The 18583-nt window shown below is 50.9% G+C and overlaps 8 protein-coding genes across 8 annotated transcripts; 4 read left to right on the plus strand and 4 right to left on the minus strand.

Annotated features, from left to right (window-relative positions):
• Nucleotides 1–249: 249 nt before the first annotated feature.
• COCCADRAFT_8361 (uncharacterized protein) lies at nucleotides 250–1483 on the minus strand (the record flags this gene model as incomplete). Its single annotated transcript, XM_007718087.1, has 2 exons — nucleotides 250–1276; nucleotides 1335–1483. The coding sequence occupies 2 exons, from the start codon at nucleotides 1481–1483 to the stop codon at nucleotides 250–252; spliced, it is 1176 nt and encodes a 391-aa protein (XP_007716277.1).
• Nucleotides 1484–2054: 571 nt separating this feature from the next.
• COCCADRAFT_40200 (uncharacterized protein) lies at nucleotides 2055–3454 on the plus strand (the record flags this gene model as incomplete). Its single annotated transcript, XM_007718088.1, has 5 exons — nucleotides 2055–2230; nucleotides 2284–2448; nucleotides 2568–3060; nucleotides 3091–3282; nucleotides 3341–3454. The coding sequence occupies 5 exons, from the start codon at nucleotides 2055–2057 to the stop codon at nucleotides 3452–3454; spliced, it is 1140 nt and encodes a 379-aa protein (XP_007716278.1).
• A 309-nt stretch (nucleotides 3455–3763) lies between these two features.
• Nucleotides 3764–5835, minus strand: COCCADRAFT_40201 (uncharacterized protein; the record flags this gene model as incomplete). Its single annotated transcript, XM_007718089.1, has 4 exons — nucleotides 3764–3903; nucleotides 3936–4843; nucleotides 4932–5557; nucleotides 5770–5835. 4 exons carry the CDS (start codon nucleotides 5833–5835, stop codon nucleotides 3764–3766), a joined length of 1740 nt encoding a protein of 579 aa, XP_007716279.1.
• A 545-nt stretch (nucleotides 5836–6380) lies between these two features.
• COCCADRAFT_106589 (uncharacterized protein) lies at nucleotides 6381–6605 on the plus strand (the record flags this gene model as incomplete). The annotated part of the gene is made up of 1 exon (XM_007718090.1): nucleotides 6381–6605. A coding segment is annotated over one exon (225 nt), but the record flags the coding sequence as incomplete, so codon positions are not given.
• Nucleotides 6606–7042: 437 nt separating this feature from the next.
• COCCADRAFT_40202 (uncharacterized protein) lies at nucleotides 7043–8664 on the minus strand (the record flags this gene model as incomplete). The annotated part of the gene is made up of 5 exons (XM_007718091.1): nucleotides 7043–7142; nucleotides 7198–7459; nucleotides 7513–7621; nucleotides 7691–7794; nucleotides 7824–8664. 5 exons carry the CDS (start codon nucleotides 8662–8664, stop codon nucleotides 7043–7045), a joined length of 1416 nt encoding a protein of 471 aa, XP_007716281.1.
• A 110-nt stretch (nucleotides 8665–8774) lies between these two features.
• Nucleotides 8775–9545, plus strand: COCCADRAFT_29502 (uncharacterized protein; the record flags this gene model as incomplete). The annotated part of the gene is made up of 2 exons (XM_007718092.1): nucleotides 8775–9234; nucleotides 9310–9545. 2 exons carry the CDS (start codon nucleotides 8775–8777, stop codon nucleotides 9543–9545), a joined length of 696 nt encoding a protein of 231 aa, XP_007716282.1.
• A 594-nt stretch (nucleotides 9546–10139) lies between these two features.
• On the minus strand, nucleotides 10140–12746 carry COCCADRAFT_40203 (uncharacterized protein; the record flags this gene model as incomplete). Its single annotated transcript, XM_007718093.1, has 2 exons — nucleotides 10140–10307; nucleotides 10356–12746. The coding sequence occupies 2 exons, from the start codon at nucleotides 12744–12746 to the stop codon at nucleotides 10140–10142; spliced, it is 2559 nt and encodes an 852-aa protein (XP_007716283.1).
• A 4052-nt stretch (nucleotides 12747–16798) lies between these two features.
• On the plus strand, nucleotides 16799–18502 carry COCCADRAFT_106586 (uncharacterized protein; the record flags this gene model as incomplete). Its single annotated transcript, XM_007718094.1, has 1 exon — nucleotides 16799–18502. One exon carries the CDS (start codon nucleotides 16799–16801, stop codon nucleotides 18500–18502), a length of 1704 nt encoding a protein of 567 aa, XP_007716284.1.
• Between the last annotated feature and the right edge of the window lie 81 nt (nucleotides 18503–18583).

Below are 18583 nucleotides of genomic sequence, written 5' to 3' on the forward strand. Positions count from 1 at the left end.
GAGAGTGCGTTGAAGAGGGTGCGAGGAGAGAGGCGATGCGGGCGTTGCAACCAGACTGGACATAACGTTCGTACCTGCGCGGTTGAGATAGATAGTGCAAGTGATAGCGGCGATTCTGATAATTAATTTAGTATATCGTAATAACTATGCAATTCATCAATTATGGATTTATATTGTCAATTGTGATCATCCATTTTCTAATCGTATTAGAGTACTGAGGCACTGGAGGTAGAGAAGGGAGTTCTAAGTTTAAAGCTTCGCAACGCTAACATCATCATATGCAGAGACACCAAGCATACTACGAACAATTTTCTTGATGCTACTTGCCCCAGCCAATGTCATGGTCCTTGTGAGTTCTCTTTCCAAAATATCCAGTATAGTCTTGACGCCCTTTCGGCCGTCATAAGCTAAGCCCCACAAGACAGGACCTCCAACAAAGACTAGATCTGCGCCGAGGACCAAGGCTTTGAAGACGTCGCCCCCCCTGCGAATACCTCCGTCCAACATAATGGGGATTCTTCCTCGAACCGCGTTGACAACCTCGCCGAGAACTTCCAAGGTGGAGGGGACTCCATCAAGTTGCCGACCGCCGTGATTACTCACAACGATTGCATCAGCTCCAGCCTGCATTGTTAACTCAGCGTCTTCGCCGGTCATGACGCCTTTCACAACCAGCTTCATCTTGGTCTGAGATCGTAGCCACGGAACGAATTCGGACCACTGTAGGCTGGCATCGACGAGAAAGTCGAATTTTTCTTCTTGTACACGTCTTGCTTCAGCTGCCGTTCTTGCATTGAGCAAAAGTCTTCCTTGAGAAACGGTGCCAGCTTTCCGACTAGAAGTGTTGCACATGGTAAGATGTTTGGGCAGCTCAAGGGGATGGCGTCTCTCGTGCAGTCTATTACCAAGCACTGGCGTATCGATTGTTAAAACCAAAGCTTCAAAGCCTGTCTTTTCTGCCTGTTGAACGAGGGCTGCTGTAGTGGCACGAGACCCCAGAGAGTAAAGCTGGAACCAGGGTTTGGGGTAGCTGTCATCACGAGGCGGCAAGGATTGCATGACATCCTCCAGAGATGTCGTCGCATTTGAGGAAAGAGTGAAATCCGTACCCATGTCGAAACTGGCGGCGGACGAATCCAATTCCCCTCCATTGCTGGCAAATCGATAATATGCGCTGGGTGCAAGTGCTATTGGGATGTTGTAACGTTTTCCGAAGATGGACGTTGTCGTGTCTAGGGCAGAAACGTTTCTGAGCATCCTTGGTCGCAGCAGCAATCTTGTCAAGAGAGCGTAAGTAAGTCGATGTTTTTGAGGTATGATTAATTTCATCTCACCTTTTGTATATGTCTTCGTTTCTGGAGACGGTCCAATTGTCGTCTGCTCCAGTTTCCAGATATTCCCAAACATCATCCGGGAGTTTGATCTTAGCAATCTCTTTCACATCTGCGAGTGTGTACGGTGTAGGGACATCCTTAGGGGACATAACAGTAGCTGACTTGTCGAGTTTGTTCAATCCGTCCAAAAAGCACTGTCTTCGCGTGCGGTTGACAATGAGTTTTGTATCGCAACATGGCTATATACGAGAAACTGTTCATGTCGTGTATATGATCACCGTATGGGCTACAAGCCAGAGAATTTTCGTGCGCTCGCTAGCAGTGAACAGCTGTTGGCAATAAGCTCCGCCCGCACCTCCGCCGCAATCAATTCCACCGGACGTGGTAACTTGGCTTCGTCGGAGCTCCGAAAATCGCAAACGCACGTCTTTCCTTGTTTCGCCCCGAAAGCTCGGACCATAGTCTACGTAGAGTAAGGAACTACGATCACCCTATGGAGAGGTAGTCTCACAAGGGCGGTGCATACTCAGTAGTCTCTCGAACCAGCCGCTGACACCGATACGCGCTGGACCCTAGGCATCTGCCAGTGATACGGACCGGAGAGTGGGCCCGTCTTGGACCTTCAAGTAGAAATGCAACTCCAGAGAATGGTTCCCTCTTCGTCTTAATCCGTAAATTCGTAATCAGGTTGTCAGGCTCAGCCAGCTGCGCAACGCCATCATGTCCCCTCACAAAACCGACAAGTCCCTCGATTTTCACGCTTACACCAGTGCAGATGCCATAGCCGATGAGGAGAGGTACTCGGCTCATAACTACGTGCCCCTCCCTGTCGTCTTTGCTCGTGCCCAGGGTGTCAATGTTTGGGATCCTGAAGACAAGCACTACTACGACTTCCTGTCAGGTTACAGTGTAGTGAATCAAGGCCATTTCCACCCTGAACTCGTCAAAGCCCTTGTCAACAGGCTGGTAGATTGACGCTCAGTTCTCGTGGCTTCTACAACGACGTCTTCCCACAGTGGGCGAAACTAGTCAACAGAGTCTTCAGTTATGACATGGTTCTCCCGATGTGTACTGGAGCTGAAGCAGTCGAAACTGCAATCAAGATTGCCCGGAAGTAGGCATACAAGGTCAAAGGTGTTGCACAGGATGAAGCATATATCTTTGGCGCATCTGAAAATTTCCACGGGCGTACAGTAAGTACCACGGCTCGTAAAGGATCTGCAGTATACTGAGTTTGCATCAACAGATGACCGCAATCACGCTCTCGGTCGATCCTCTGTCAAGAACAAACTATGACCCCCATGTGCCCAGAGTTGGTGCATGCAACCCGACGACTCGCAAAGTCATCCGGTACAACAACATTAATGACCTTAGGGACGTTCATGAGGAATACGGCCACCAGACGGCGGCATTCATCTGTGAGCCCATACAAGGAGAAGCGGGAGTCGTCGTTCCCGACGATGAGTATCTGGTTCAGGTGTCAGCTCTCTGCAAGAAACATAATGTCCTTTTTATCTGCGACGAAATCCAGACAGGTATAAGACGTACTGGAAGGATGCTCTGTCATCAGTGGATAGGTATCAAGCCAGATCTTGTGACCCTGGGCAAGGCTCTTTCAGGAAGCATGTATCCAGTCAACTGCGTCCTTGGTCAGGCCGAGGTCATGTCAGTGATCGAACCCGGAACTCATGGATCTACCTTTGGAGGTAATCCTCTAGGTTGTGCTGTGTCTATCCGTGCCCTTGAGCTTATCTAGGAGGAGGACCTCATTGCCAAAGCCGATCATTTGGGGCAAATCTTCAGAGAGGAACTTCAAGCGATGGACACAGACGTTTTCCGCATCATCCGTGGTAAGGGCTTACTTAATGCCGTGGTCATTGACGACAAAAGGACTAACGGCTGGACTGCCTGGGATTTGTGTCTGGCGATGAGAGACAGGGGCCTTTCGGTAGGTGCCATCTATCGCCACAAAATGCTATTGAACCATCAACTTACTTTAGTCCTAGGCTAAACCGACAAAGGGCGATACAATCCGTTTCGCGCCACCATTAGTCATCACCGAGAGTGAACTCCGCAAGGGCCTTTCAATCATCAGAGAGAGCATCAAAGCGCTAAGTTAAAGATGACTCCCAATGATCACTTGGCTTCCATGGGACTTGACAATTTTGAATGGTCAAATGCAAGATTGCAAGATCGAGACTGGGATTCTGCAACCGAATTTCCTTAGTGACGTCAAACTAAACGATTTTCATTCCATCATCGAATAATTCGACTTTGTTTACCATTTGTACCTAAAACGTGTCATTATAACATCCGTTCTCAGCGCTTCGATCATGTTTTGACTTTCATGGCATTCAAGGGTCAGAGATAAAAGATTGAATTTTCAACCGACAAGTCCATCTTGCAAGATTACGCGACTCTATTTTGTTTCATATCTCATTGATATTTCCTACGTCCAGCCAGCTCTGCTGGAAATTCATCTTGGAGAAATGTGGATTGCTTAAGCCAAATAACAGCGTTGTCCAATCTGTGTGATCTTCAGGAACCACAACCTGCTTTCCCAGAAGAGCTTGTGAGATGCACGAAGTACATTCATTGTACAGCCTTTGAAAAAAATGGTCAGGACGCTCTCCGCATTTGGCCAGTATTCAGCCAGCCTTTCGAGCAGCCGTAACAAACGACTCAAGCGATTGATCGACTCTGTCGCAAGCAAGTGATGACCCTTTCCGATGGTCGTACGGATGTCATTGACCGTCTGGATACCGACAGCGGCGGCTGCTCCAACGCCAATAAAGGGACATTGTGCGATGTACCCCATAGCCGCAAGCTTCTCAAATGACATCAAGATGCCATGCGCAGAGACCGCGCATATTTCTTGACTGCTCGTATTGGTAGAAAGAGCGCGGTGGAAGTATAATAGCATGAGGTTGTAGTGTATACGTAGCAGGCATGAGAGCGAATCATCGTGGTCTGTGGATGCTGTCGAAAGACCTTGTAAGGCCCAAACTGCAAGGCGGGTAGTGATCTTGCTGACGTCGACTGGCTCCGTGCGCGCAGGGGCATTGGCTGATAAAACATCAACACCAATCAGTGCTAATTGTACCATGCGATTCAAGAAATAAGGTCTGGGATCCAAATCTGATGACACAGCCCCTGGCAGGTGAAGGTTTGTAACTTCCTCTACACTCATTAGCACTTGATCAATATCTTCAGCTCTGACGGTACATGGGCGGCCCGTCTCGAGCGCTGAAAATACATCGGAGATGAAAGCTGCCCACCAGCAACGTCTGTACATAGATGACACCCAATTAGGCAACACGGAACTCTTCCGGTGTGCACCCAAGCCGCACCCAACGCGCGCTGCTACACCTGACCAATACCACGGTCCAGAGGCTACCATATCTCCATCGCTGACATGCCATGTGAACAAGAAAGCAGCTTGGATTAGTTGGGCACGGTCAGTCTCGTGACGGAGGTGATATAACATGCTCGCGCGGCGGAATAGTACGCTCTTCACGGCATGGCGAATCTTTGGCAACCAGAGGGTGCGTACAGCTATGAGCGCCAGCAAGCAACAATGCTTAGAAAAGAAGCAACTGGGGTGGATCTTGGGGGTTTGTGTAAGACTCCATGAAGGCCGATTGTGATATGATGGGAAAACTAGGATGGACGTTGTCAAAGTATGCCTTTACCAGGGCATCTCGCACTTCTTGTGCAGGGAAGCTTGACACATCGGCAAGAGTGTCTCGCGAAAAGGGGAGAGATTCGGGTGCAGGAGTCCATTGAGGCAATGTCCTGATGGGCGGATAAGGATAGTGGCGGGCGGTTTCAGGCATCGTCATCTCAACACTTGTGTCACCGTTGGCATGCCAGCCAAAGTCATGCATTTGTGGTACAGATGTGCTCATCTCACCCAGAGACAAAGACAAGAAGTTTGCTGGCAAGCTGCGCAATGCCAGATGAAGCCGGACCAGTTGTGCGAGGTTGGAGACATTGGTGCCCGTGTATGCGACTCGAAAAGAGTCTTCTAGATCGAAGAGATTCCAATCCTGGGCAGTTATACCTTCACCAAAGAAACGAGAAAGGCAATTTCTTGCGTGTGCCAAACGGTCTTGGATTGAGTCGGCAGCGTCATCTTGCTCAATGGCGTCACGATCATTCTGATGGGACGTCAGAGTGGGAGGATTTGATGATTGCTCTTGCTGTGATGTAGGTTTGATGACCTGGGTGCCCGTTTCTTGAGTATGCTCACTGGTTACTGGTGGCGGCCCATCAACACTTGTGCTGATACGAGAAGATCCAGTCATTCAAGGAGATATCTCGTCTTGAACCGTTGCATTACGTACCGACAAGGTTTTCGTAACTTGCGGCAGACGGAGCAGGACGTGCCCGGGTGTTCAGTCAGATCGCATCAGATCTTGCGACGACGACATACATCGCATGCCTTCCGCGGTTGATGCCTCCGATAGGATACTTGAACTCGGTCCCGATTTTCATCCATCTCAAAATGGAACTAGGCGGCTGTTCTAGAAGCTGAGAATACAAAAGTGGTACAAAGTTGGGTCTGTCGGAGGTTGATAGTAAGTGTCGGGGGTTGACGGTGGGTGTCGGAGGTGCGGGTGGATGTGGATTGGTATTTGAGGCCTGTTTGGTTCCTTCTCGTTTTCCGTCCGCTATAGCACTGGCCGGATTAGGGCTCCGTCTAGAAACGGGACATAGATTTAGCGTCGTGTTTGGTAAACTGGGCGTCTGGACGCCGCTACTCAGTCGGAGCTCCGTCTTCTACCTAGACCCTTTGGCCATCATATCCAGCTAAAACCTTCGTTTACTGCCAACTCGGCGATCCAGCCCACGACGTGACCGCGAAGTGACCAGAATTTACTCAATACGAAACGGTGCCCAACCGAACAGCCTCTCCACTTTCTCTCAATCTGGATAGCAGCTGACCAGCCCCTCCTCTGACCAAACTCTAAATCCAGAAGGACTAATAGACAGAGACGGGAAACGGAGCAACGGAGCAGGCCCTTAGTTGGCTGATAAGCTGAACCCTGCTTTGGCCGACCAAGGTCTGAGGCCAAACCTCCGCACCAATCAATGCCAAGCACTCCACCTCGAATAGCGATTATTTGTCTTTGGTTGGAACTGGCTGAGGAGATAGCAAGCCAGATATCTAGTCAATTTCAAGTCAATGGAGAGCATGCGCTGAGCCATTGGAATGCATTGATATGGAAGGAATACAGAAGTTTGGTGGTGTGTAGCCGTCACTTGTAGAATGCGGCATCTCCGATGTTACTACCTCCTTCAGGAATCAATAATCCGAACGTTTTCCTTTCTGAACAACACTACTGAGCCCCCTTTGTCATATCTGATTCAAAGCATGTTTTTCGCAAGATGATTTTGAGTGCAGACCAGTTCATGTAGTGCATAGACTGGCATTCTCGTCACCAGCTTACTCTCCTTGTATGCTCTGTCGACATCCTCTTGGGAGGACTTTCTCTATGATAATACTTTTGCTTCAGATAATGTCTTAAACGGAACATAAATTCACGAGAGGCCAGATGATGAACATTAGCTGATGGTTCGTTGTGGAATGGCAGGACCTCTATTGACTATATCTACAACACGCTCTGTGACAATACAGAGCTACTTGGCAGGAACACCTCACCCCATTCGATACATGACTAAATCCGTCATTCAGCCTGCAGATATCAACAATTTCCGGTAACGATAGTTTTGAGAGAAAGGTATTCTTCGATCCCATACTTGCTAGACTCGCGGCCCAGACCCGAGTATTTGACGCCATCGAACCTATTCTTGTCAGCCATGTTTCTGCACATGTAGGGCAAGTTTTTTTCAGACTTACGGAGCAGCTGCATCCGCGATGGCACCGGTATTTATAACCACCATACCAGCCTGCAGTGCCTCCGATACTTTCTGCGCTCTGTTCATATCGTTGGTCATCATGTATGATGCAAGACCCATATCGGTATTGTTGGCAGCGGCAATTGCTTCTGAATCAGTAGAGAACTTGAAAATTGCAGCAATAGGACCGAAAGTCTCCTCTTGAGCGATGCGCATATCAGCGTTCGCATTGATGAGGACAGTTGGTTGGAAGTAATTTGGACCTACACAGTAAGTTAGCTCTTGGTGTCTCATGAAGAAGAGGGTATAGCCACGCCTTTTTCTGCGAGTGAGCCGCCACCAATAAGTACTTCTGCACCTTTGCTCACAGCATCTCGAACGTGTTCTTCACGCTTGGCGACTACCCGTGAATGGATCAGCGGACCCTGAGTTGTCGTTACATCTGAAGCTGGTCCAACTTTGAAGCCAGCAACCAATTCTTTAACTCTTTATACAAAACGGTCGTGAATTCTCTCTTGCACATACACTCTGTTTGCACACACGCAAGTCTGTCCCCAAACTTTGAACTTGCAAGCAATCAGGCTAGATGCTGCCACTTCTAGATCAGCGTCGTCCAGCACGATGAACGGCCCAGCTCAAGACTCAGTTTTTGAATGTTCTTTGCGGACTGTTGCAACGATATCTGGCCGACTCTTGTTGAACCAGGGAATGAAATCTTGCGGACAGTTGGATTTTCGCAAAGAATCCTGCCAACTGTTGACGTATTATCCAGTGCATTAACGATATTAATCACTCCTGCTGGCACACCAGCCCTCTGAGCCAGCAGGACAAGTGCAGATGCGGTGTATGGAGTCAGTCCATCAGGCTTCAGTACCGCTGTACATCCTGCAGCGAGACAAGGAGCAAGTTTGCGAGTAACCATAGCAGCCGGGAAATTCCATGGAATGATTAACCCGCAAACGCCTACAGGTTCCTTGAGAATCGATATCCTACACGAAGGGTTGCTATGTGGTGCAACATCACCATATATTCTGGCGGCCTCCTCGGCGAGCCATTCGAGGTAAGTGGATGCTAGTGAGACTTCTGCAGCCGCATCTGCTTGAGCCTTTCCGTTCTCAACAGAGATGAGACGAGCAAGGTCGTTCTTATTCTCGATAACAAGATCGAACCATCTGCGTAGAATGCGCGAGCGTTGTCGACCACTTTGGGCTTTCCAGGTGTGCAGAGCAACCTCTGCGGCTTCGATAGCTATGAGCACATCGGAATCATCTGATTCTTGACGTACGCCAATTGGTCGAAGACTTGCAAGATCTTGCGGATGTCCGCAACGCTCTGTATTCATAGAAATCAACCTCAATTTACCAGTCACTGAGAAAGTCCTATCCGATGCACCTGTTTTCCAATCACCGCCGATGAAGTTCAAGCTCACTAATAAGCTGGGATCTTCAAGGTCAAGTAGGGAAGCCATTATACTAACACAAGGGTGGACGTGTAGAGCTCAGCACCAAACCCAAGGCTTCCTATATACTGCGTTCAGTCTTTGTGTGTGTTATACAACGCGCACCGATGGACCCAAAGATGAATCCCAGTCGAACTTACACACCTCAAGGCTGTCTGGCCGGGGGCGGGAGCGCAGTGTCAATCTATCCGGTGGATGCGCCAGGAGGCTATATGCCTATAGGGATGACAATGCCCAGTGTAGACATTTTTGGGACTAAATCTGGCTTCACCAAAGAACAGCCTTGGATTTTCCAGGACATGGATACCGTTGGGTTTTACGAAGTTACCGGAGAAGAGTACGATGCTGAGATGATGCGGTTCAAATCAGGAAGCTACAAATACAAGATGGAGGCGAGCACCTTCGACTTGGCAGAACACAACGAACTATTGAAGAGCACTGCTAAAGAAGTATCTTCACTATTGAGAATCCGCGGGAAACTTCAAGACGAGATGGCGATCAAGGAGAAGAAGATTCTGCAAGAGTGGCTAGAAAGCAAAGCCGCGACCAATGTAGCCCAAGACGACATAAACACTGACGGTAAGTTGTTTTCAGCTTAGTATAGATCCACTACACTCAGTTCCCGCCGTGCATAACTGACTCTAACAACCTCAGATCCCAACACCCACATCGTCGAGCCTTCCGTAAACGCCAACGTCTGGAAAGTTCTTGTAAAGGACGGAGATGTCATACGCGCCGGACAGAAGCTGGCGATCCTTGAGGCTATGAAGATGGAGATTGATATCTGCCTAGATGCTCACATAGAAAAGGCTACCATACAGAAAGTGTTGACTCAACCCAGCGTTACGGTAGCTAGTGGGAGACCTTTGTTTGTTGTTTCAAAGTTTTAACAGCGGTAGCTTAGAGGGACATGTATATTATTCGGGCTTATCCTCTTCTTTGAGTATCATGTTAGTTGTTTAGCAAGCTTGTGTTACCTTCATATTTACGAAAACGTTGTTACCATGGTGATCCAACAGAAATCACCAGTGCTGGTTCTGGTAGCGCTAACTGCAGCTCCTGACAAAGCAAATATTGTAATTAGGGTTATGAATCTTATGTCACGAGATTTATGTATGTGGTGGGGTTGTCTAGCTTTTGACTCGTTGTATAGATCCATTCTCAACGTCCTATGTTAAGGAAATATAGTTCTATTCAATCTCTACGAGAAGACTAGATTTGACTTTGATGTCGATGCAGTAGGAAGCGTGAAAGGTTGGTTCGGAAGTTACTTTATTTCTTGAACAATGTTCTGAGCATCGCAATGCAAACAAGAGAAGTAAGGGTATCTGATGAATTAAATATGTAATTTCTAAAACGATAGTAACCATAGACCTGACATAGGCTACTCTTACTACGCATGTACTTATACAGACCTAGAAATCCTTAAGTACTCCATCCTCTCGAAAAATTAATATATACCCAACTCAAGAGAAGAGGAGGACTTACCGATTACCACGACGTCCCGGCAATGGGGGTGGTATAAGTGGGTTGCCATAGGCGTCTGTGTTGAGGGCTGCGCGGCAGTCGGGACAGTACCATTTTGCACGGCGGGAAGGTATATCGTCTTCAGTCATATTCATACAAGGAAGATGGAACCATTCCCTATCACACTGCTAGTCGTTAGCTGAGATGCCGCGACTCTGCAAAGGTAAACTTACATTGTTATCGCACGATATCATGGCTCCATAGCTGACATCGTCACAGATACAGTATTTGGGCTCATCTGGATCAATGTCGTCTGCCACTTCAACCTCCTCTTCCGTCTTTCTCTTTCTTTTGTTTTTGCTACCTTGGGCGCGCTTGACATTGGTGACGGTCTTCTGGCCATTTTCAGCAGCAGTGACTTCCCCTTTTGGGGGTGGTTTTCTTCGCGAGCTAGTGCGGGTAGGTGCAGGAAGCGAGGGGTTTACTATAAGAGAGGATGCAGGTTGGCTAAAGACACTATGACGACGAGTTTCGCGAGTGATCCTACCTTGTTCATTTGGTTTTGGTTCTTCGCTCTGGGCTTTGGGCGCGGGCAGATGTCCGCGGGCGGAACGGGGGCGCAAGGTTGGGGGCGCAGCAGTGTCTGGAGCAGGTTCCGGTACTGGTGTGGGCGTCTTTGAAGTCTTCAGAAGCTGAGGAGCATCGGGTGGGGTATGTACTTTTGGTACAAGCGATTCGCGACGAGACCTAGTCGAAGCTGCTGTTGTGGCGGCCAGAGCAGGAGCTGGCGCAGGGACAGATTCATGATCTGGAACTTGCGTGAGTGCTGGTACTGGGGACGGCGACGCTTCTGGCGTAGCTAGAGACCTTTCAGATAGCGCTGGCGATGTCCCCAGAGGCGTCAATTCGGGACTCAGCTCAGGACTTAGCTCTCGTAGTGCAGCCCTATCAGCAGCTTTTGGGGTACTTGGGCCAGCTGTTGCAGGTGGCGCCTGTACAGCATTTCCGTCGGTTGTAACATTGGCAGATTCTACAGGCTGTGCAGGAGCATTTGCCAGCGGAGAATGAGCAGCTGAGATGGAGAGATCTCGCGGTGTAGAAACAGTGGAGCCAGGAGTCGGTATCGGTGAGGAAGCGGCATTTGGTGCCGGGGCGATGAGCTGCAGTCGTGCGCGCTTTGCTTCTGGTGGTTTCGTTGCGCTGTCTTGAGTGCCTACAGATGCTTCTCGCATGACCTCAATGGAGCTATCTGTGGCAAGGGGTGGGGATGTGTCACGTTTGCGTTTGGTGGAGAGTCTGGTTATTGACTTTCTCTTCTGGCTTGATGGTGAGGTGACAGTGGAGTTGAAGTTCAATTCTTTGAGCCCATCGGCAGCCTCTTTGATCTTTTCGGACGCGCCAATGAGCTCTTGAGCATCCTGCATGGCTTTTTGGCGTTGTGACGTGCGATCGGGTCTCTTTCCATCCTCGGACGTTACAGGCTTGAGGCGAATGCTAACGGGGCCAGTCTCATCTTTTGCTTCCTCTTCGGCAGGCTCGGTGGGCGCAGGTGGGTTGGCTGGCTGCGAGGCCTGTGAAGAGAGGGTTCCCAGACCGGAGGCAGTCATGATCTGTTGCAATGTTTCGGGCTCCTCATCGAGGAAGGGTTCGCCTGTGGCCTCACACCGAGCCTTTTCTCTCTCGTAGTCGGCCTCTGTGCGGTGCTTTTTCTCGAGTTCGCGAATCATCATGGTCTGGCTGGGTGTCCACACGGCGTTCTTTTTCATTTGCTTGCGTAGGACAGCCATTTCGTACTCGGTCAGCTTCTTCCACGGCGCCCACTTGCTACCCGGCTTCGCGTCGGCTGGTGGGGGAGCAAGCTGGGCGAGGGCGTTGCTGGTAGATATTCCGGCTATGGAACTGTGTACGTTTGTGCCCAGCACACCTGCAGCACGCGCTCGACCGCCAGCTGGTCTTGAATGTCTGTCCCTGTCCTGCTTGCGCCTTCGAGGGGATGCTACATGGATAGCTGATGCGTCGTCCGAATCGCCCGAAGAGTCTGATGCATCACGGGCTCGACCGCGGCCTCGAGCAGTAGTGGTCTTGCGGTGGCGATGGCGCTGGCGCGAGTTGCTGGCGCCATGGCGGCCGGCGTCAAAGTTGAGGCGCAGATGGGCAGGACGTTCGTAGTTGCGGTATACGGGGCGGAGTGCGCTTGGAGAGACTGGCGGGGGTGTAGGATCGCGCGAGGGAGGCTGAGGTTGGGCCTGGAGCTTCCGCTTGATAACCGACGAGCGCTGGCAATGGCGGACAGTGACCTCGTATAGGCGCGAGGCCTCGGTGTATGCAAACTCGCGCTGATTAATGGCCTTTTGGAGGTGGTGGGCGATTTGCTTGCGCAGTAACACGGGATCAGGGCGGTCTTGTTCAGACAGCGTGGGCAGACGGCCATACTGGACCGTCAGTTCGTGGACCTGCTGGACGGCGTCGGCGTAGGTCGAGTCGAGGTCGGCGATGAGGGTCAGGGAGCGCACGAGATCCGAGGGGAAGAATTCGGTGTAGTCGAGAAAGTCATTGACGGTTGTCTGGGCGTCTGGATTCGGGGCGGGTTGGGCCATGTCAGGCGCATCGTCGGCTTCAGACATGGCGCATGGCGGAGAGGTCGAGTGGTGGGAGGCTGGCGACGCACGCGTCAGACCTTGCAGCCACGCGTCAACTAAGTCGTTGGTGAGAACCAGGGCGATTGTGAGGGTGCGGGATGCGGGATGCGAGGAGCGATATGCGCGGGTCGTGATGGGCTGCCGTTGCTGACCTGGTCGCAAACGTTGGAGGCGCTGGGGGTGTGTGTGTCTAGCCCGCTTTGGCCTCCACCCACGCAGATCCCTCTCACCACCGAACCCATGGGGCCTGCTCCACCCCACGCCCTCGTCCCGTCTCTCGGCAGTGTACATGTTGCTGGGTGTGTTGGCTAGATATATGTGTGTCTGTATGTTAAGCTATATACATCTCCTGGGTGAAACTGCATTCAAAAGAGGCTTGCTGCCAGCAGTCCATCACAGACACCGCTTTCTGCCCCGTCACCGCTGCACTCACCTACCTACTTCACCACACGCGTCCCCTCCCAAACTCCGCTCTGGTACAACACCACATACACAATATCGCTATGAACCATCATGCCAGCCTTCTCTTACCATACACCTTGCCATGTTTCCTCGATACACCAATATTTCCACAAGAACCGTATTGCCGCATCCGGGCTACTTTCTCGTACCTCTCTTGACTTGCTTATCCCCTGTCTTTCTCTACAGCTAGTTTTTTTCCAAGGCTGACATAGCCATCTTTTTTCGCGCTGCCTTCTGTCTTTTATTTTTCTTTTCCGACTCCCTACATAGCAAGAATATGAAGCACTCTGCTCTTCCGCCCCTGAACTAGTTTGCCAGCCTGTTGGTCGATGATTGTCGTTTGCCGTTTGCTCTTGCCCCATCCATCTGCCTAAGCGCAGCGCCCAAAACCAACCCTCCCCCACTTTCCTTCACAAACAACCTTTTTTTGCTCATACATCACGCAATGGTGTCTTCGGAGCGCCTCGAGAAGCTACGCGGGCTGATCAAGTCTGACGTTGATGCTCTTCCTGATCGCCGCATCTCCCCAGACCGTATGCTTGACGACTCTGACTCCTCTGGCGGTGTGCCTCTCGAACCTCACCTGCTAGACACGCCTATCGCCAAGCAAGACACATCAGAGAAAACAGGTTCGTCTCTGGCGATATCGGCCTCTGCCCCAACTACTTCCCTTACGGAAAACCCAGATCGCCAATCCTTCTGGACGAACAACGCCTCAAGCTCGTTCAACCCGAGTCTTGAATCCATACGCATCTCTGATACTCCGTCTACTCCTCACATCCAAGATCCTCCCACAACCAATCTTCAGCGTGGAGAGTTAGCTTCGGCACGTCACCACTTCACACCGATCCAAGCATTGGCCAAGTATCCCTACACATACTGCAACAAGAGCCACATGCAAACCGTTGCCTCTGCTTTTTTTGACCAGGGAAAATTCTGGAATCGGGTTTGGGATATGTAAGTTGATTTGACAACCATCACCTACATTCACATGTTCACTGTCAAAAACATGACCCATGAACGATGATCCCTGGTGAATGCTGGCATGCAACAAAGAGACCTCCCCAATTTCAACTTTCAACTTTTACTTTCTGATAATAGGCGGAAACCACTGGCTGACTGTAATAGTTACTACGTCTGGCCCATCGACTCTCCCAAGCCTACCCTCCTCGTCCGTGAGAACCAGGTACAGGCTCTACTTACCGAGATCAATAACCAGTTTCAACTTGGCCTCCGCATTACCGATCACCAACGAGAGGAAGGCCTAGTGACACGCTTCCCTGACCATCCTCGGTGCTTACCGAGATATCTTGGGCGCTCACACTCACGCCAGGACATCGAAGATATGGTCGCAATCGCGCCAAATGAGACGCATAGAGCCGTTGGAGAATCTCCTCATCCTATCCTCCAGCCAGCCGAGTTGGATATTTTCAATCAGTTGATGGAGGACATTGCACAAGTGCAGAGACCGAAGGGAAAGGCGAAAGCTAAGAGACAGCAAGACCGTTTAGCCAAGAACAAAATAATGGCGGGTCAGCTCAAACGCGCACAGAGGCATCTAGGGCTCCGCGACACCGAGCGAATTCATCCATCGTCAGAATCTAGGCCGTCTCCAACTGTCGATCCATTTATGCCTGCCCCATTCATGTTCGACCAGTCCGTGGTCTTCGTTTGTGTCGATGTGGAATCGTACGAAGGAGCTCACCACAAGATTACCGAAGTCGGAGTCGCTACACTGGATACACGAGATCTGCAAGGCGTCGTACCAGGCGAAAATGGAAAAGCATGGAGAGAGATGATACGAGCTCGCCACTTTCGCATCAAAGAGTACAAGCATCTAGTAAACCATCTCTACGTCGTAGGACACCCTGATGGCTTCCTGTTTGGTGGATCCACGTTTGTATCGCTCAATGAAGCCGCAAAACTTGTCGCGGCCTGTTTTCGAGCACCATTTGGGGGTGTAGACACGACTGAGCAGCCGAATGAGAAACGCAACATTGTTCTCCTTGGGCACGATACACTGAGCGATATCCGTTATTTACAACAACTCGGTTATGACCCGGTAAAAGAGGAAAATATCCTCGAGGTCATGGACACGGCCACCATGTACCGCGTCTGGCACCGCGATCAGCAGCCCACAAAGTTAGGCAACATACTGAGCGACTTCGACATTATGGGATGGAAACTTCATAATGCTGGCAATGACGCGGTATACACGCTACAAGCTATGCTAGGAATCTGTGTCCGTGAAGCTACGACTCGTGGCGCTCTGAACTCCGAGGAGATGCTTGAGACCAACAAGGTTGCTGAGATTTCTACTATTCGAGAACGGGCTGACCAGGATGCTCAAACTAATGTGGCAGGCTGGAGCGAGCATAAAGCAGACGATCACTGCAGTCCACCAGTGCCGCATGCTACCGATTTCACAACAGACACAATGTTAACGCAGCTCGAACAGGCGGCTGTGCCACAGTACGACGGCTCGTCTGAAACAGCAACGTACGATAGCTCATGGCACGGTCAGATGAAGGACGCAGGATTGACTGCAGAAGCGGCTCATGCTCAAGAGCAAGGGCACTGGCAGGACCTCTTAGATGTGTCTGCGAATATGGCCAGCTCTGAAAGCATTCCCAATGTAAGCCTGCAACCGCCCCACGGCTCCTGAGACCCATTTCTTTGCATCGGAGAATTACTAATGACTCAGCAGGTTCAATACTATTGGTGAGCGAATGGCATGATGGGAATGTGTCGGCAACAAGTCGGAGGGTGCTAGCTATGGGCTCATGCGCACAATGTACTTCTCTTTTCGGTCTTCAGGTGCGGCTAGGCATGCAAGTAATCGTGGCCCGCGATTGAGATCAGAGCACTAGTAATCGCAGCCAGAACACCTTCACGACTGCTAGCGACACGGGAGACGTTGGAAAGTGACGTTAGCTGTGCATCTGCAGCTCTCGGCTTGTACGGTTATTAAATCTCGTTAGTGTTTGTGCCGTTCGAGTGTGCTGCTAACCGCGTACGTGGTATGAGTTTGACGAAGATCTGCCGGATGCGATTGAGCTAAGCGTGCCCTGTCACCGCTTTCTGCCCAAGCAGTTAGCTTCCTATTGCCGGGGTACGGCCGGGCTCAGTGTGAGATCAACGGTTCTTCCACCAGTCCATTATTAACCCAGCTCGTCCGCCATTGCAATGGCGGGAAAGTTGCTTTATTGTATTGCGCTTTCGCTCTGTGCTCATCTCCCTTGACTCGCTCTTCTTCTCTCTATTTATTTTTAATTCTAGTTTGCCACCTTGTGCAACATTACCTAGACCTGTTATGACGACGTACCGGACATAGCAGCCTCCGAAAAGCCCGTTTCCTTCCTGGATCACGAGACCCAGAGAGCCACAGCCTTGCCATGCAGGACTCGACGCCGCCGAACCGTTCTTCAGGGTCGCGTGGAGCTTTTCCAGAAGACGATGGAGTGGCAAATGATAATTATGTCAATCACGATGAACAACAGATAAATGCATCAAGACAATCTGCTTCTGTGAAGAAGAAGAGCAGCGCATGGTGGAAGACGAGCCTCTTCAGCGGCATGATCAAGGATGTTCGTCGACGAGCACCTTTTTACTGGAGTGACTGGAAAGACGCATGGGACTATCGAGTCGTGCCCGCGACCGTCTACATGTACTTTGCCAACATCCTGCCCGCGCTCGCCTTTTCCCTCGACATGTTTGAAAAGACGAAGCAAAGCTTCGGCGTCAACGAAGTGCTGCTCGCCTCTGTGCTGGGCTCGGTCGTCTTCTCGCTCGCAGCAGCGCAGCCACTCGTCATTGTTGGCGTTACGGGCCCGATTACAGTCTTCAACTACACCGTGTATGACATCATTGTCCCGCGCGGCACCAATTACTTTGCCTTTATGGCATGGATTGGTATTTGGTCGCTCATCTTTCACTGGATTCTGGCTGTGACTAATTCGTGCAATGGATTGCGCTATGTTACGCGGTTTTCCTGCGACATCTTTGGTTTTTACGTTGCGTTTATCTATCTGCAAAAGGGGATTCAGGTCCTGACAAGGCAGTGGGCAGTCGATGATGCGTCGGCGTACCTGTCCATTGTGATTGCACTGCTGGTCACGGCCGTAGCATACCTGTGTGGTGTAATTGGGCAATCAGCGCTGCTGCAACGCCATGTAAGGAAGTTCATCGAAGACTACGGTACCCCTTTGACCGTGGTATTCTTCACGGGCTTCGTCCATATTGGCAAGATGGCAGGTATCGAGCTGCTCAAGCTACCCACATCCAAAGCCTTCTTCCCCACGACGGACCGTGGATGGTTCATTCATTTTTGGGATATCAGCGTCGGCGACGTGTTCCTCGCTATCCCGTTTGCCATTCTGCTCACCATCCTCTTTTGGTTCGACCACAACGTATCCAGCCTCATTGCACAGGGAACCGAGTTCCCTCTCCGAAAACCAGCAGGATTCCACTGGGACTTGTTTCTCCTCGGTCTGACAACTGGTGTCGCTGGCCTACTCGGCATCCCTTTCCCCAACGGCCTTATCCCTCAAGCCCCCTTCCACACGACATCCCTCTGCGTGACACGCACACTCTCCACCGGCGACCAAAGCGATGACGACGACGAGGCAAACAAAGGCCATACACGCACCGTCGTCGACCACGTCGTCGAACAGCGCGTCTCGAACCTCGCCCAAGGCCTCCTCACCCTAGGCACCATGACGGGCCCTCTACTCATCGTCCTACACCTCATCCCGCAAGCCGTCCTCGCAGGCCTCTTCTTCGTAATGGGCATCCAAGCCCTCGAAGCAAACGGCCTCACCCTCAAACTCCTCTTCCTCGCCCGCGACCGCCATCTCACACCCAAATCCGAGCCGCTCCTACGTATCCAGCGCCGCTGGGTCATCTGGACGTTCGTCGCCCTCGAACTCATCGGTTTCGGCGCTACATTCGCCATTACCCAGACCATTGCCGCAATCGGGTTTCCCGTCTTCATCTTCTTGTACATTCCCATGCGCACTTGGCTTATGCCGCGCTTTCTCACGCCCGAGGAGCTGGCTATCTTGGATGCGCCGACCGCCAGCCCGTTCACCATGGAAAGCGTAGGCGGTAATCACGGCGAGGCAGTTGTAGAACCACAGCCCGTGGCGTTGTTGCGGCTAGGTGATGAAGCGGAGAGGGGACAAAGTACATCGAGTGGCATTGTCGAAGCAGGAAGTAGACGGAGGAGAAGCTTTCCCAACACAAGGGATGCAGATGTCGATGATATTGAGAAATCGTAGGCTTTTGTTGCCTGTTGTATGTTAGCGTCTTTTGGACGTTTATCTCGGAAGGGATAAGATAGATGGGAATGAAGGGAGTAC

Source organism: Bipolaris zeicola, assembly GCF_000523435.1.
Source record: "Bipolaris zeicola 26-R-13 unplaced genomic scaffold scaffold_212, whole genome shotgun sequence".
Taxonomy (NCBI): domain Eukaryota; kingdom Fungi; phylum Ascomycota; class Dothideomycetes; order Pleosporales; family Pleosporaceae; genus Bipolaris; species Bipolaris zeicola.